Source organism: Pecten maximus, chromosome 3 (assembly GCF_902652985.1).
Source record: "Pecten maximus chromosome 3, xPecMax1.1, whole genome shotgun sequence".
Classification (NCBI taxonomy): Eukaryota; Metazoa; Mollusca; class Bivalvia; order Pectinida; family Pectinidae; genus Pecten; species Pecten maximus.
The window spans coordinates 41121117-41139526 of NC_047017.1; the positions used below are offsets into that span (position 1 = coordinate 41121117).

At 36.3% G+C, this 18410-nt stretch overlaps 1 protein-coding gene across 50 annotated transcripts in view; it reads right to left on the reverse strand.

Annotated features, from left to right (window-relative positions):
• Positions 1 to 18410, reverse strand: part of LOC117324187 (disheveled-associated activator of morphogenesis 1-like) — a 45967-nt gene that overhangs the window by 25343 nt on the left and 2214 nt on the right. For 49 of the 50 annotated variants that reach the window (XM_033879886.1, XM_033879913.1, XM_033879926.1 and 46 more), the window contains exon 1: positions 3767 to 3925. In XM_033879886.1, the coding sequence (XP_033735777.1) occupies positions 3767 to 3925 (159 nt within the window). Of the gene's footprint in view, positions 1 to 3766; positions 3967 to 18410 lie in introns of those variants that run through there. The other variant, XM_033879878.1, reaches the window with a different exon arrangement.

The following is an 18410-nucleotide window of genomic DNA, read 5'->3' on the forward strand; positions in this document are numbered from 1 at the left end:
AACAGGTATTGTTTGATTCCATCTTTGGAGGGTGTGTCTGCAGCCGACCACATACATAAAGTATACAGTGTCTGCCTTCTCTGACGACTACAATGGTCACTATTTTTAGGCTGAACAAGACATCTTTAAGAGTTGTTTTTTTATTCATTCCTAACAAAAGGTAAGTGATACAATATCGTCTAGTCAATGTTTACATTCAATTTCTTATCTGTCTATTTTCAGTCTGCATTTTTCATTCAATGTTGATGTCAAGTTTTTATCCCTCTTGTAAAAGAATTTATTCTACTCGAGAAGGATGCCTTATCTTTCCATAAGATTACCATTTCATTATATTCAAATGCAATACATTCCATAGAGACAATCTGTTTTTGCACAGGCTTTAGAAAAAATGATAAAATGATATATTTTAATCAGCAGGGGATGGTCTTTATTTCTTCTATTCATTTTCAATTTTCCAATCCTTTTTAGTAAAATACATTATTCTAAAGGCTCATTAGCGTTAACTTTATGATCTAAGACAAATGTTCCATGTACAGCTAGCTGTATTTTCAGGTGCTGTTAAACTCAGCTTCCTGGAGGTCAATGTTTCGGAACTGATTAGCCCATTACCACAAATCTTTCTGCATTGAACTTAAGGGAGCTTTGAGCTGAAATGTTTTACCAAAACCTTATAATGACTGGCCTAGTGGGACTTATACTAACCATTCTCCTTTAATGAACAATTAGTACCGATTTCTGTTGTTGGTCAAGTATCTATATATCTGTGTGTGGTATTTCTAACACAACATGATATGTGATACCATAAGATTCCAGCCAGGTCAGACATTAGTATCAGATTTGGTTATAAACAGCTGTTCTAGATATATATTACAGGGCTTTTTATTTGTATAATTTTCAAGTGTTTTTTGTAGGATATAACATAGCCTAATGCCAACACTGAAGGCGTGAGTCAACACTGATATCTGGCCAGGCCATGGGTTATTGCTCTTCCGACCCTTGGCAGTGACATTTATATACACTGATGTGCAGCTCCACCATAAACTATTCCATCCATGGAGGTGGCTGAGTTATGAGGAATGAATCTCCCATAGGGAGAGACTTTACAACACTTAATGGTCAATATTCTTTATATAGCAACTTCAATAAAGTGATATGGTAAATGTTCTTGCATTTTGATCACCTTAACTTTACAGCATTTTAAATAACTTCTGATTTGTAAGACAAGTTTTCTACATGTAGTGCATGCCCTCAATTTTGATTACATCTCAATTCCTCAAGCAAAAATTTTACATCTTTGCCCTTCACTTTTTGGAACTTTTCTTGTTTAATCTAGACATAGGGCAAAAGCTCAATCAACTTAATTTTCTTTACCATATAATTAACACCACTGACATAAATTCTGTTATGGTCAAAAAGTTTAATATCTTGCAGATGTGCATTGTTTCAATTATGTGACACAAACTTATCACCTTTACAGCTTTCAAAGAAAAATGCTTATCTGGAGACAAAATACTAATATTTTGTAATTCAAATCAGACTGAGAAAACAATTTTCAGAAATATAATCTTAGGTTATATGATCAACAGAAAAATAAACATTTGCTTTCACGTCATATGAGACTGATAAATCGGTCATAAACTTTTCATTTTAACTCGCTAAGATTAAAACTTTTTTTGACTTACATATATTTTCATTTTTTAATCTCCAATTAAATAGAAATTCATGAATGCAGTGCATGCATATATATGCAGTACCTACAGTCCTTGATTAATTATATATCAGTGAAATTTAACACAAAATAGGTCAAATGTCCTAGCAATAAAAATATTTACTTTGCATCAAAAAACATGAAAATGACTCAGACTTCTGAAAAAGTATTTTTTTTTAAAATGAAAAATTTATAATATTGTAATTTAAATTTGGCTGCATGAGCATGTTCTTAAATTACTGTAAACTGCATGTTAGTCGACATCCTGTCTTCACCACATAAGAGATGATAGCCACTACATACCAAGTACTGTAAAAATTTAAAGAAAAATGTACAGATGTTAAAAAACACAAGAGACCTAAAGGGCCTGTAACAGTTAATAGTGACAGAGTGACTATCATATACACTACGTATACCAGGGTATATTTACTCCTTAATTTGCATTTTGAATAATAATTCAATTACAGTGTATTACTCCACTTCTAGAACCAATGTTGAATTAAGTATTAACATATTTTACTGATGTGGCCTTTAAAGTATTTCTTTTGTAGTTCATTTGAATACCAAAATATGATAAAACTTCATTACAGCAAACTCCCAGTGTCTGTTCCTTATTAAGTTTTAACACATTTGACCCATGTGACCTTGAAATGAATCAAGGTCATTCACTGAAACAAACTTCATAGCTTTAAGCTTCAACCCTTTCTACTACAGGTCTAATATCATGATCCTGCGTCTCTTGGCTAATATTGCTTTGTGTGACCTTGAAGGTGGTATATATCTGATCATACTTGCTGGCCATTCACCACAGCATTTGACTGGATAGACCCTAGAACTCTTGGATAATTCAGAATAAGTTATTGAAAGTGGATCAGATTTGTTTAAAAAACTTGGTAGCCATTCATCCTAGCATGCCAATGGTGTCATGAGTTAAAACCTTCTGGTTTCTAAGAATAATTCTAATGATAAATGTTGATGCCTCAGGGATGGATTGATGATGGAGGACACAGAATGGCATCTATAACACTCACTTATCATTTAGACATGTGAGCTAAACAATACAACATACACAAATATTCCTTAATTTTTGAGAGCATTCAGCTCTATTTATGTTACAGATGTAGCCAAAGTCACTACCATAGCCGTCAAACATACGGTAACTGTCAATGTCTGAAATTTCAATTATTGTAAGGATACCTTGAAAGTCTGTAAGGTTTTTATCAGCACACACATGTCAGTGACATTTACCAACATTTTGTGGTTTAAAACTCCATGCCGTGCACTGCCCTCCTGAGAAATATTTTTTTTGTTTTTGTGTAATCTATACTGACACCTGTTCAGCCCCCATCAATCTGACTACTTCATCTACTCTTCATCAAGATCTGGAATTTAATTAACCTTAAAACTTGCAGGCAAGAAATGTATGAAAACAGACAGGCTAGATTAATTAGAGGTCCTAGTATGGGTACTGTACCTCATCAATGCATATTAACCAATTAGGTATGGAAAAACTCAATGTCTACTTATCAGTTTACAGTCCGAGTTTATCACACTTACTCAGAGCACCTGCTGGCCTGTTATTTTTTCTAAAGCATCAGTATCAGCCATGAACTATTCTACTATCACACAAAGACACACAAAATTATCCATATCTATTAGTTTATGTACATTGTATGTCTATAACTGAAAGACCATGCACAAGAGAGATTATGGTTATCCAATTAATTTCTTCATTATGAATGTCTACAAAAGGCCAATGTGATCTAATGAACACATACAAACTCTATATTAATCAAATTTCAACATTTTAAGAAAATGAACTCCATTTTTCACCTTAAATCTTTGCTGTCAACTTTTTCTAAAAACAACCAGCATTTTAGAAATTCTTTAAATATGCAGAAATCATAACTAATATATATCTAGTCTTGATTTAATGGATATCAAAAAATAACTTCAGAATTGACATATTAATTATGATCGCATGAATAACACAAATTAGAGATAAATTATACATCTGATTTATCATAACAGACAAACATCGAAAAAATATATACTTACAACTATTTCGTCAAATTTTGCATTGAGTTCATCCTCGTCGGTTGGCATGGGTACATCCACGGCCATGGCCTTGAGGGGTGCACCATTTTCTATCCCATATGTGATTTCTGGAGGCCGTCCTCCAAAACACCAACAGAAGGACTTTTGCTTTCCTGGCATATCTGTGGTATCTAGTTCACAACTTTCTCACCGTTCAGTATCTGAAAAATTGGTACCAAGAAAATCTTGTGTACATGGGTATCTACTAAATATATGAGAGTACAAGTCCAAGAAATGGAGAAGAAATCACAGTAAGTAGAGAAAATCCTGTGAGCAATGAAAGTAAAACTTACTCAGCACTTCTAGCCGAACTCTGTACTAGTTGTCAGAGTATTCTTGTCTGTGGATATTGTCTAGATGTTATCAAACTTAACAACAATAAAATATTTCCTCATGTATGTGTTTCCCAGAGACCCACAGGCAGAACTTTCCTACATACTTTTCTTTCAATCGGTCACCACATTAATTCCTAAGAAAACTGTGAACTTTAGGCACTCATTAGATTGAAGCTTGTTGCCTGGAGTAAAATGTTTTAACACATACACTTCAGTCTTCTTTGCAAAGTGCTGTGGACTTGGACTGCAAGAACCAACCACGAAATAGAACTAGGAGAGCTTCGAGTGTAAGTTACACTGTACACCCAATACTTACACAATTACAATGTTCACACTGGTTCTTAGACTGACAGCAGGTTAGTCATGTCTAAAACACATCGTAATGACCCACACCTACAACAGATTTACCTTGTTGACTATGTCTATAACAAAAATATATTCCAGTGACCATAAACTACACTCCTGGTACATAATTTAATCTGCACATTTTTTTCCACTCTCATAACATAAAGAAAGTGAGTGACAAGCGTTTAAACCTTTGTACCTGTATTACACGTTGACCAGAAACATTAACATAAAGAAGACCAGCACATTTATTCACTTAACTTCCTCGATGAGCACAAGCAGGATGTATCTTGTGTATATCTGTGTATGTAGTATCAAAGAGGCAATGCTGGACTTGTATACTTGACAACTATATATTTTTATGTATCGCAGATACGCTACATAGACATGCAGGAAACAAGGGCATGACGTGCAGACTTGGGCTAATTCATAAAAAGGAAATAAAAACTTGACCTTGGTCTATGACTTTCGTTTCGGTTAAGTACTAAAGGATGTCTGAAATTGTATGTTACCCTCAAGCTCACACCATAATGCTACAAAAAAGGACTACCAGGCCTATACAAGTTTACGTTTAATTGGTCGCGCTTGTAATTGTGTTTGAATAATAAATTGATTCTTGTCAAACAGTGCATACTAGGATTCATCTCAATTGAAACATTACACATCATGTCAATTAATTTCTGTAAATTTTTATCTTGAAAACTTGAATTATTCTGTTATTCTATGTTAAAGTATTTCACTTAAATTCATATAACATGATTCTTAAATCACCTTTAAGATATTAGAAAGTACAATTTAATCACATTTACCACACACTATCAGGACAGTTTGACTGAACAACTACACAGTAAACTCTATCTATATGGTTCAACTTAATAAATGATTGATGAAAAAGTGACTAGACATTCCTGGGAGATCACATCTTATAAATATGATACAGAATATGATCAACTGGTTATACATAATTCAATTTTCTAGTCAAGGACATTTGTTCAAGTCTCAACGTTAACTAAACCATAATCAATAGTTATTTTACAGAATATTTCAAGTAGCATTAATAAAAATGACATTGTAGCATAGCAAAACATGAAAGAGCAGTGTTAACAAAGGGAAGAGCAGAGTTAACAAAGGGATCCTCTTTAACAGCACGATTCCTCAGTATATCACTGTAAAACTTCCCATTTATCTTGACAATATAGGTGTTGGTATCAGTTAGATCCCTACAATTCAAACACTGTTGGAGTAAACACAGTGATCCATCACCTAGAGCAGCAAAACATCTCCATCAACCACTGGGGACCAAACATACTGCTGACCACATTTATACTGTATCAGTGGCTATGGTCAGGACATGACCCGGTCAACCAGAGATGGAAATCAATGAGGAGGCCAAAATAAGACAAAAGCAACCCAAGCACAATGAAAAACTATCAACAATATTTTTCATTTTGGATCAACATATCTCAGGTTGGATAAACATTTCCTGGAGCAGAAATGTTAACTAACCCCGGAAAATCAATTGATTCAACAATAATTTTATCAAAATGTCTTGGTTGGAAGGAAGAATTACAAAAGTCAGGGTTTTGTGACAGGTAGTTGGAGGAAACTACATGTACATGATATTATGGGTCATCAATCTGACAGGTTTGGTTTGACAGTTGGAGGGAGGTCACACAATACAGGGGTCACTTTGACAGGTTTGGTTTGACTGTTGGAGAGAGAAGGTCACAATACAGTGGGTCACTTTGACAGGTTTGGTGTGGCTGTTGAAGAGAGAAGGTCACACAATACAGTGGTCACTTTGACAGGTTTGGTTTGACTGTTGGAGGGAGGTCACACAATACAGTGGTCACTTTTGACAGGTTTGGTTTGACTGTTGGAGGGAGAAGGTCACACAATACAAGGGTCACTTTGACAGGTTTGGTTTGACTGTTGGAGAGAGAAGGTCACACAATACAGTGGTCACTTTTGACAGGTTTGGTTTGACTGTTGGAGAGAGAAGGTCACAATACAGTGGGCCACTTTGACAGGTTTGGTTTGACTGTTGGAGAGAGAAGGTCACAATACAGTGGGCCACTTTGACAGGCTTGGTTTGACTATTGGAGAGAGAAGATCACACAATACAGTGGGTCACTTTGACAGGTTTGGTTTGACTGTTGGAGAGAGGTCACACAATACAGTGGTCACTTTTGACAGGTTTGGTTTGACTGTTGGAGAGAGAAGATCACACAATACAGTGGGTAACTTTGACAGGTTTGGTTTGACAGTTGGAGAAAGAAAGTCACAAAATACAGTGGGTCACTTTTGACAGGTTTGGTTTGACTGTTGGAGAGAGAAGGTCACACAATACAGTCGTCACTTTTGACAGGTTTGGTTTGACAGTTGGAGGGAGGTCACACAATACAGTGGGTCACTTTGACAGGTTTGGTGTGACTGTTGGAGAGAGAAGGTCACAATACAGTGGGTTACTTTGACAGGTTTGGTTTGACTGTTGGAGAGAGAAGGTCACACAACACAGTGGGTAACTTTGACAGGTTTGGTTTGACTGTTGGAGAGAGAAGTTCACACAATACAGTGGGTCACTTTGACAGGTTTGGTTTGACTGTTGGAGAGAGGTCACACAATACAGTGGTCACTTTTGACAGGTTTGGTTTGACTGTTGGAGAGAGAAGGTCACAATACAGTGGTCACTTTGACAGGTTTGGTTTGACTGTTGGAGAGAGAAGGTCACAATACAGTGGGTTACTTTTGACAGGTTTGGTTTGACTGTTGGAGAGAGAATGTCACACAATACAGTGGGTCACTTTGACAGGTTTGGTTTGACAGTTGGAGAGAGAAGGTCACAATACAGTGGGTTACTTTGACAGGTTTGGTTTGACTGTTGGAGAGAGAAGGTCACAACACAGTGGGTCACTTTGACAGGTTTGGTTTGACAGTTGGCGAGAGAAGGTCACACAATACAGTGGTCACTTTGACAGGTTTGGTTTGACTGTTAGAGAGAGAAGGTCACACAATACAGTGGTCACTTTTGACAGGTTTGGTTTGACAGTTGGAGAGAGAAGGTCACAATACAGTGGGTTACTTTGACAGGTTTGGTTTGAGTGTTGGAGAAAGCAGGTCACACAATACAGTCGGTCACTTTGACAGGTTTGGTTTGGGTGTTGGAGAAAGCAGGTCACACAATACAGTGGGTCACTTTGACAGGTTTGGTTTGACTGTTGGAGAGAGAAGGTCACAATACAGTGGTCACTTTGACAGGTTTGGTGTGACTATTGGAGAGAGAAGGTCACAATACTGTGGGTCACTTTGACAGGTTTGGTTTGACAGTTGGAGAGAGAAGATCACACAGTATAGTATGTCACTAACTGAGAGGTTCAGCTTGACTTTGATACAGGAACTAATTACATTAAGCAGTTTTCACAGGTTTCACTTAGAGATATACAGCAAGGAAGTCATCAAATATTGGTTTGCATTAACAGTCTTGATTGGAGGGAGACGATGACCAAGAGGTTGGAGCTTTAAAGGAGAAATGAGTATACCTTATACATATACATATATGTATACATTTTCAGGTATATTTGTGCAAATGCTGAATAACTGGTTATAACAACCATATAATCATATAGTATTTCTTCTGTGGAGACATTTCATGGAAATCAGATCTGAACACAAGAATGAAAGGACATCCGATTGTATTTCTCCTAAATGTTAGACTGTCTGTCACTGTTGTCTGTAGTGGCTGTTTATCTAGATCTTGTTTCTGTTTTCACCTGTAATCCTATATATTTACCTGGAAACCATACTGTTTTTTTTCTAATGTAAAAATTGTGTTGTCCCATTATTATCAATATCCATATTCAAAACATGTACAAACCCTGAATACTATACCTACAAAAATTGATGTACAAACATTTCAACAATGCCTAACAGGCAAAAAGTTCAAATCTAATTGAATAAAACATTTTTTCAACAATGTCTGTAGAATAGCCTGGAGAAATTTCACATCATTTATGTTAACTAAAACAGTGGAAATAATTGTTTTTGTGAGTCATCTCAATTTACAGTGAACACCTAACACACTTGTGAACATGTTTGGCCTGAAGACAATTTAATAACATAATGAAACACAGACTATTACTACGGAGCCTGGGCTAGGCTATTTGTTGATGTATCAACATGTGTTCCCACAAACACCCATGTCATGTACTGAGGTTCTTCTAGCATTGTATATTGTATAAACTCTATACCAAGAAACATCATGACATACATCATAGCAGTATCATCATTAATAACTATTAAACACTTCCAACATTACACATCCACCCATATAAATCACCAAGACATTTATAAAGCATTCAAATCATCTGAATAAGAGAAATACCACTGAAAGGTAACATATAACCTTAGTACTATATAGTTACTGACCACCTGCCCCACTAGCCCTACCAGCCCCTTTAAAGTTTTTATACAGCTCCACTAGCCCTACCAGCCCCTTTAAAGTTTTTATATAGCTCCACTAGCCCTACCAGCCCCTTTAAAGTTTTTATACAGTCCCACTAGCCCTACCAGCCCCTTTAAAGTTTTTATACAGCCCCACTAGCCATACCAGCCCCTTTAAAGTTTTTATACAGCCCCACTAGTCCTACCAGCCCCTTTAAAGTTTTTATACAGTCCCACTAGCCCTACAAGCCCCTTTAAAGTTTTTATACAGTCCCACTAGCCCTACCAGCCTCTGTAAAGTTTTTATACAGCCCCACTAGCCCTACCAGCCCCTTTAAAGTTTTTATACAGCCCCACTAGCCATACCAGCCCCTTTAAAGTTTTTATACAGCCCCACTAGTCCTACCAGCCCCTTTAAAGTTTTTATACAGTCCCACTAGCCCTACAAGCCCCTTTAAAGTTTTTATACAGTCCCACTAGTTGTACCAGCCCCTTTAAAGTTTTTATACAGCCCCACTAGCCCTACCAGCCCCTTTTTAAGTTTTTATACAGCCCCACTAGCCATACCAGCCCCTTTAAAGTTTTTATACAGCCCCACTAGCCATACCAGCCCCTTTAAAGTTTTTATACAGCCCCACTAGCCCTACCAGCCCCTTAAAGTTTTTATACAGCCCCACTAGTCCTACCAGCCCCTTTAAAGTTTTTATACAGCCCCACTAGCCATACCAGCCCCTTTAAAGTTTTTATACAGTCCCACTAGCCATACCAGCCCCTTTAAAGTTTTTATACAGCCCCACTAGCCCTACCAGCCCTCTTTAAAGTTTTTATACAGTCCCACTAGGTCCTACCAGCCCTCTTTAAAGTTTTTATACAGCCCCACTAGTCCTACCAGCCCTCTTAAAGTTTTTATACAGCCCCACTAGCCATACCAGCCCCTTTAAAGTTTTATACAGTCCCACTAGCCCTACCAAGCCCTCTTAAAGTTTTTTATACAGTCCCACTAGCCCTACCAGCCTCTTTAAAGTTTTTATACAGTCCCACTAGTCCTACCAGCCTCTTTAAAGTTTTTATACAGCCCCACTAGCCATACCAGCCTCTTTAAAGTTTTTATACAGTTCCACTAGTCCTACCAGCCTCTTTAAAGTTTTTATACAGTTCCACTAGTCCTACCAGCCCCTTTAAAGTTTTTATAGTCCCACTAGTCATACCAGCCTCTGTAAAGTTTTTATACAGCCCCACTAGCCATACCAGCCTCTTTAAAGTTTTTATACAGTCCCACTAGTCATACCAGCCTCTTTAAAGTTTTTATACAGCCCCACTAGTCCTACCAGCCCCTTTAAAGTTTTTATACAGTCCCACTAGCCATACCAGCCCCTTTAAAGTTTTTATACAGTCCCACTAGCCCTACCAGCCCCTTTAAAGTTTTTATACAGTCCCACTAGCCATACCAGCCCCTTTAAAGTTTTTATACAGTCCCACTAGCCATACCAGCCCCTTTAAAGTTTTTATACAGTCCCACTAGTCCTACCAGCCCCTTTAAAGTTTTTATACAGTCCCACTAGTCCTACCAGCCCCTTTAAAGTTTTTATACAGCCCCACTAGCCATACCAGCCCCTTTAAAGTTTTTATACAGCTCCACTAGTCCTACCAGCCTCTTTAAAGTTTTTATACAGCTCCACTAGTCCTACCAGCCTCTTTAAAGTTTTTATACAGTCCCACTAGTCCTACCAGCCCCTTTAAAGTTTTTATACAGCCCCACTAGCCATACCAGCCCCTTTAAAGTTTTTATACAGCCCCACTAGTCCTACCAGCCCCTTTAAAGTTTTTATACAGTCCCACTAGTCCTACCAGCCCCTTTAAAGTTTTTATACAGCCCCACTAGCCATACCAGCCCCTTTAAAGTTTTTATACAGTCCCACTAGCCCTACCAGCCCTTTAAAGTTTTTATACAGTCCCACTAGCCCTACCAGCCCCTTTAAAGTTTTTATACAGTCCCACTAGCCCTACCAGCCCCTTTAAAGTTTTTATACAGTCCCACTAGTCCTACCAGCCCCTTTAAAGTTTTTATACAGTCCCACTAGCCCTACCAGCCCCTTTAAAGTTTTTATACAGCCCCACTAGTCCTACCAGCCCCTTTAAAGTTTTTATACAGTCCCACTAGTCCTACCAGCCCCTTTAAAGTTTTTATACAGTCCCACTAGTCCTACCAGCCCCTTTAAAGTTTTTATACAGTCCCACTAGCCCTACCAGCCCCTTTAAAGTTTTTATACAGCCCCACTAGCCATACCAGCCCCTTTAAAGTTTTTATACAGCTCCACTAGTCCTACCAGCCTCTTTAAAGTTTTTATACAGTCCCACTAGTCCTACCAGCCCCTTTAAAGTTTTTATACAGCCCCACTAGTCCTACCAGCCCCTTTAAAGTTTTTATACAGCCCCACTAGCCATACCAGCCCCTTTAAAGTTTTTATACAGCCCCACTAGTCCTACCAGCCCCTTTAAAGTTTTTATACAGTCCCACTAGTCCTACCAGCCCCTTTAAAGTTTTTATACAGCCCCACTAGCCATACCAGCCCCTTTAAAGTTTTTATACAGCCCCACTAGCCATACCAGCCTCTGTAAAGTTTTTATACAGTCCCACTAGCCCAACCAGCCCCTTTAAAGTTTTTATGCAGCCCCACTAGTCCTACCAGCCTCTTTAAAGTTTTTATACAGTCCCACTAGCCCTACCAGCCCCTTTAAAGTTTTTATACAGTCCCACTAGTCCTACCAGCCTCTGTTAAGTTTTTATACAGTCCCACTAGCCCTACCAGCCCCTTTAAAGTTTTTATACAGCCCAACTAGTCCTACCAGCCCCTTTAAAGTTTTTATACAGCCCCACTAGTCCTACCAGCCTCTTTAAAGTTTTTATACAGCCCCACTAGTCGTACCAGCCCCTTTAAAGTTTTTATACAGCCCCACTAGCCCTACCAGGTGCCTCTTTAAAGTTTTTATACAGTCCCACTAGCCATACCAGCCCCTTTAAAGGTTTTTGTAAAGTGCTGCCCTGCTAAATTCTAATACAAGATTATCTCCCCTAGTTTGAAACTTTCATGTAGGATTATAATTTATAATTAGATAGAACTTCAATAGAACAAAACATATATGTCTGATTTTTATTTGTAATTTTCAAAAGGGGACCAGTCATATATCTATACAGGGGAAGACTTGATGAGAGTTTATTCTCCTTTTAGGTGAACAAGTATTGAAATCATATGAATTACTACATAACCAATATCAAACCCAAAATAAGCAATTAACAGCTCAACATTGAGGTGTATATTAAACAGAAATGCAAAGCTATTGTAATAGTTCAAACATACATTTTTGGTCCGATATTAAACATGTAAAAACCAATTCAACTTTTTTGCATAATACAAAGGTAAACATTGGGTAATATTTGTACAGGTTGACGTAAAGGCAAACACAGATGTATTGGTCTGGATCTTCTGTGGGTACTTACCATGTCTACAGCAAATCTATTACACAGAATGCTACATGGCCACTCTCAAGATAAATTCAATATATTTTGAAAGAATAATCCAGTCTATAACCTGTTTCCTTTACGAGTGATAGAGACATATACCAACAGGAATGTCAATCAATACACCTGGTTTCCTCTAAAAAATACACAACATCCTTGTGGAATCTCCAACAAAAATACAATACACAGAGGTGTGGCCACTTCAATAATCACATACCCTGAAACACAGTCTACACAGAAGAAAGAAATCAAGCGTACACATCCTTTATCTAGATTGTACCAGTTGTTCCGTAGCTTAACAATGGCCCGAGAGAATGTGTGTCACCACCTAATGTAACTGGTACAAGGAGGCAGATTATAAATACTTATCTCATAACTTACACAATTAATAAAGACTTTGCCTCTAGGTTTCCTCGACATGCTTTGTTCACATTTAACGATATTCTAATGTAACCCAATAGCCCTGATGAAAATTTCCTGCCTCTAAAAGTATTAGAGAGATTATACACAACATGTGTATAATACATACCAATTACAGTTTAGATTACCACTCCAGATTTTTATATAAAACATCAGCATGAAAAAGTAAAATAAAGCTGGTTATCTACATGTGCAAGGCATTAGCCATTGGTTAATCATAGCAGATGAGAGAAGGAAAGCTAAATTCACCGGAAAAGCTTTCATACGCCAGTACTAATGTTTAGTGTGACATAAGCAAAGAATCAAACTTTGATAGGCTTACAGCTATACCATTTGGTCAGTGGTGGTGACATTAAAGATTGTATATATATATACAAAGAAAGTATATCACTCCAATTACTTTTAAAGACACTGTATTCATTTCTTAGCAAACTGGATGATAATGGCTTTAGATATAGAAATTAAATTATTTCTAATCTGAAATATGTACCAGGAATATGGAACATTATACATGCTATATATTGCTCAAGGCAATTTTATACTTGCGTGTCATCAGACAACTAATGTGGGCCCCTACAGAATTGAGGGTGGTCCAATGGTTTCTCTAGATCTGAAGTATTACATAAGGACATAAAAAAAACTTTGCTGTTACGTGAGAGACAACTAATACAAGAACTCTGCAATATCACAGGTTTTATTCTGTCTTCTCTAGATCTACATGGAAGAGACCAAGTTTGATCTTTACTGCTCTTTCCATGCAATGCTTGGGATTTTCATGGGATTTTCATTCTTTCTTTTCTTTTTGTTCCTAAGTCTTCATTTCTTACAGAATTTTACACCTGTTTCAATAATGAAACTCATTACATTTCTATTTAACTTGCCAGAAACTTTTCATAAATCTCACGTGAAATGAAAAACACAATAAGAGATCCACTGTATAATGAATAAACCAGCTTGTAATATAATAATAAACAATATATGTATTGTGTACATCATTTTAACACCTAAAAATAATTATATTGTACCTATAAACATAGCTGTTTAAAATTCTACTTGGTGACAGTATCAGTACAGGTATGTACAACACATACACCAGCTACCCCAGTACAGGTATGTACAATACACACACCAGCTACCCCAGTACAGGTATGTACAACACATACACCAGCTACCCCAGTACAGGTATGTACAACACATACACCAGCTACCCCAGTACAGGTATGTACAACACATACACCAGCTACCCCAGTACAGGTATGTACAACACATACACCAGCTACCCCAGTACAGGTATGTACAACGTAACACACACCAGCTACCCCAGTACAGGTATGTACAACACATACACCAGCTACCCCAGTACAGGTATGTACAACACATACACCAGCTACCCCAGTACAGGTATGTACAACACATACACCAGCTACCCCAGTACAGGTATGTACAACGTAACACATACACCAGCTACAACAGTACAGGTATGTACAACACATACACCAGCTACCCCAGTACAGGTATGTACAACACATACACCAGCTACCCCAGTACAGGTATGTACAACACATACACCAGCTATGTATACCCTACTAAGTCTATACCAGGAATAACATAATAATAACAGGGTAGGTGTACGTTTACGACCGGATTATCTATACCAAACAACATATAATAAGGAAGACATATACCTTGGAATCATCATCTCCCTGATTTAACGCATCATCACAGCTAGTGGAAACACATTTCAATGGCAACACGCAATTAACTAGTATATATATATATATGTATACATTTGTATTTGCATATATATATACCATACAAAGTCAGTGTATGCTGTCAATCCGACCGTAAGGATGACAAGGTAAAATGTCAATAGTCTATTTGTGAACACAAATATTTGAATAAATAGATGAATATTTAGAAAAATTGCAAGTCACTGACTATATAATGTGTGCAAATAATAGGCACCACCATCAATCCAATTAATGGTTGATTTACTATCTAATTATAGGGTGTGAACATATCTGTATCTAAAATAACCACAAATAGTCATGTTGTCAATATCCTCACCACAAACCGGGATGGTATCATGTACCGTGAAGCACTAGACTATATATACCTTGTATGTACTGGTAAACGTCAGTCCAGTGTCAGTCCACAGCGTGAACGTGAGGAAGTCTATCACTCCTCTCCACGATGTAAACCTAACTGATACAACCATACAAGTTTTATAAATGATCGTGTCTAGTGATATTTTTACATGTGCCATACATATTTCTGTAATTCCCAATGTTATTAGCAGATACTTATATATTATCAATCAACATAAAGTCATCGTCTGAGCATGATACTGTGGTAAAGTCATCTACATTCCACTCCACCAGTGTATACAGAGAGTACTTACAGAACATGCAACAACTAACAGCTGTCATTTAATTCTATTGATATCAGAAAAGTACTACTAAGTATTATAATTGTATTTCTGTGAAACTAGTTCTAGTGTCTAACAATTGAAAACTTGGCAGAAGTATTTAAAACCACCTACCTCCCCTGGCTGTGTAATATTTGCTGACAGAAGGTCTAATGAAACCTGCTGGTTCTACCTTGTCCTAATTATATAATGTATTCACAAGATCAATAACCCTCATCATCGCCCAGGTACTGTGACACAATGCAACACAAATCTTACGGTAAATGCTTTTTAACTTTTGCTGTTTTGATGGATATATTCACGGAAATTAAGGCTGTCTCATCAATCTGAAACAAATGCAACCTATCAAAATTACACGGGAATATACTTGTGTCAAATAGGTGAATTGTGATATTTTTGGTAAGAATATTCTTCTAATATATGAAGGACTTTTTTCCTTTAACAACTTATTATATTGTTTGAATTAAATTGCAATACTGATTATAATATACCTCTGATCAACCTAGCATAATATTACATCCCAACAGATAAAATCAATAATACATGTAATGCACATGCATTTTGAAGGAATAACTGTAATACTTAGTTGCAATACTTAGTTTCAGTTTGTATTTGTTTGCATGAGCTAGGCCTACTTGAAAAATTCAAGGTTTGTGTCTAGTGGTCCCAATATATCAGCAGATGGCTGACTTCCAAAGAGGCTCCAAGTCAACAGTGCACAGAGTGCCGATTTCTTGTTCAAACTAAAAACGGAATATCCTTAGGACACTTAAATCAATTTACCAATATAGCTCTACCATACTTTACATGTGCTAGGAGGGTCTTGTCAGTAGAAAATAGGCATGCACATGGAAATGAGACTTGAAAATCAATAGCAAGGTATTATGTATTAGAATTTTTAATGTTATTAAAGTGACTCGTCTGTCTGTCACAATCATTAAACCATAACTAAGGTAATGTCTAGAAGATCCTACTAGTATTAGCTTAACATTACATATTGTCACCAATGAAAATGTGTATTAGGTATCCCTGTTGTAAAACATAACTAAACTAAATATACATAACTTACTAACAAGTGTAAGGATTAGATCAAACTATCAATGTCTGACAAAAATTAAATCAGCTAAAGAAATTTGAATTGCCTTCATTCCACAATAAACTTAGAGAGACAGGAAGTCTGTTGCCTCAATTTCCTCTCAGACAGGAATTTGGAGTGGAAATTGTTAATGCTTTGGCATTATAATTATATTTAGCAAGAAGTATACATGGTAAAATAATATGACTGATTTTTATTGGTGACAATATCATATGTTTACTAGTTATATAACAAGTATCTTCTGAACACTTGATACACAGCTCCCCTAACCCCATAGCACTGTATGCTCTCGACAAAATCCATATTTAACAGTAAATTCTAGCTGGTATATACTATTGTGTTCTGTATACAAAATGTATAGCGTATGTCAAAAGTCTTGCCAATTTTTCAAATTAACATGTAATTTTGCCTTGTATAGAGTAGAACAAAATGTGACAAAAGCATAATTTTTGCATATTTAAATAGTTTAGGCTTCAAATTTATATGAATTTAAAAACAAGATTTAGGGAGGTCAACCAACTTCAATAGTAAAAACTGCCAGTGAAAAATTCTCTCTCTAAAAATATGGACAGGTACGTATACACTTAGTCAGTTGACAAGTACAAGTTAAACTTGAGCACTAGTGTTTGTTTGACCGGTGGTTTACAAACATACCCTATGTTTTTATGATGACTCTGATGATAAGATAGTATAATGTAAATGCCATAAATAACCTCACACTAGCCATGGCCACTGATGCTAACCATTAGTTTCAGGATCACATGATACATAAAGCAATGATAAAATGAAAAATTTACTTATACCTAAAAGAATAATGCTAGGAAAAAAAACATAACAATAACATCAGATCTACATATACGTATACCAACAAAGGCATTCATGACTTTACACCAACAGCCAAAAACCTGGTGTTTTCTGACCTTTTGACCATGGCCAGACTACATAGATCAGACTAATCGATAAGACTACCTGAGGATCACACAGGTGTGAAAGGCTCATAATGATTGACTGGACACCAACATTTTAGTACCTTGTTAGCTACAGGTCACTGACATCATGTCATTAACACAAAGAACTGTCTATACCTGATAGACAGGGCCTATTGATAACGCCCAAAAATAGGACCACCTTCAACTAAAATTTTTCAGAAGAACCTTTCTCAATTCATAAACTCACCTTTTTTCATCCATTGATGGGTGAGTAATATATTTGACTACCAACATTAAAATGGAGCAGTGTCATAACTCTTCTGTAGCTGTTGCTGTCACATTTGTTGTTTTTTCTTCTTTTTTTTTATCATAAGAATTATCATTCCATATACTGACCAATTTAAGCACAGAAATAGTTTTTTTGGCATAAAAGTATCAGAAAATATATATATCTTACTTTCCAACAAGAACAAAATAATTCTTTCACCGATTTACATATCATTACATGTAATATGTACAACCACGGGTGACTATTTTTCAAGTTTGACGTTCATAACTACACACATATACATGAAAACATGATTTTTCAGTTCACTGAACTAGTCATCATTTGTAACAATCTAATTAAGACTAATTGAAATTCAATTGAATTTGTTCTAATTGAAATTTAATTGAATTTGTAAGACTTTATGTTGCATTTAGAAATATCATGACATTAAATCAAATACACAAGTATAAATTTACAATGTATTCATTACAAATTAAGCAAAATATTAAATTAAATAGTTTTTCACGTAATGCAATGTGTATAACATTACAATCAAAAAACACTTTAACTTGTTTACAAGAATTCATTGACCTATTATAAGCATAATATATCTTAATTTGACCATGCATTACTCTATGAACTTATTTATTATTGAATTATTGAAAAGGGAAAAATCCCTTTTCAATAATCTGTAAAAATCTATTTGACGAGTTAACTTATTATTTCACTCATTATTTTAAACTCTGTATTCATTTTACATTGAGTCAATGACTCAGAGCAGTTTTGGAAATAGCTGTGTTAACAGATCTGGTAATGAAGTGTGG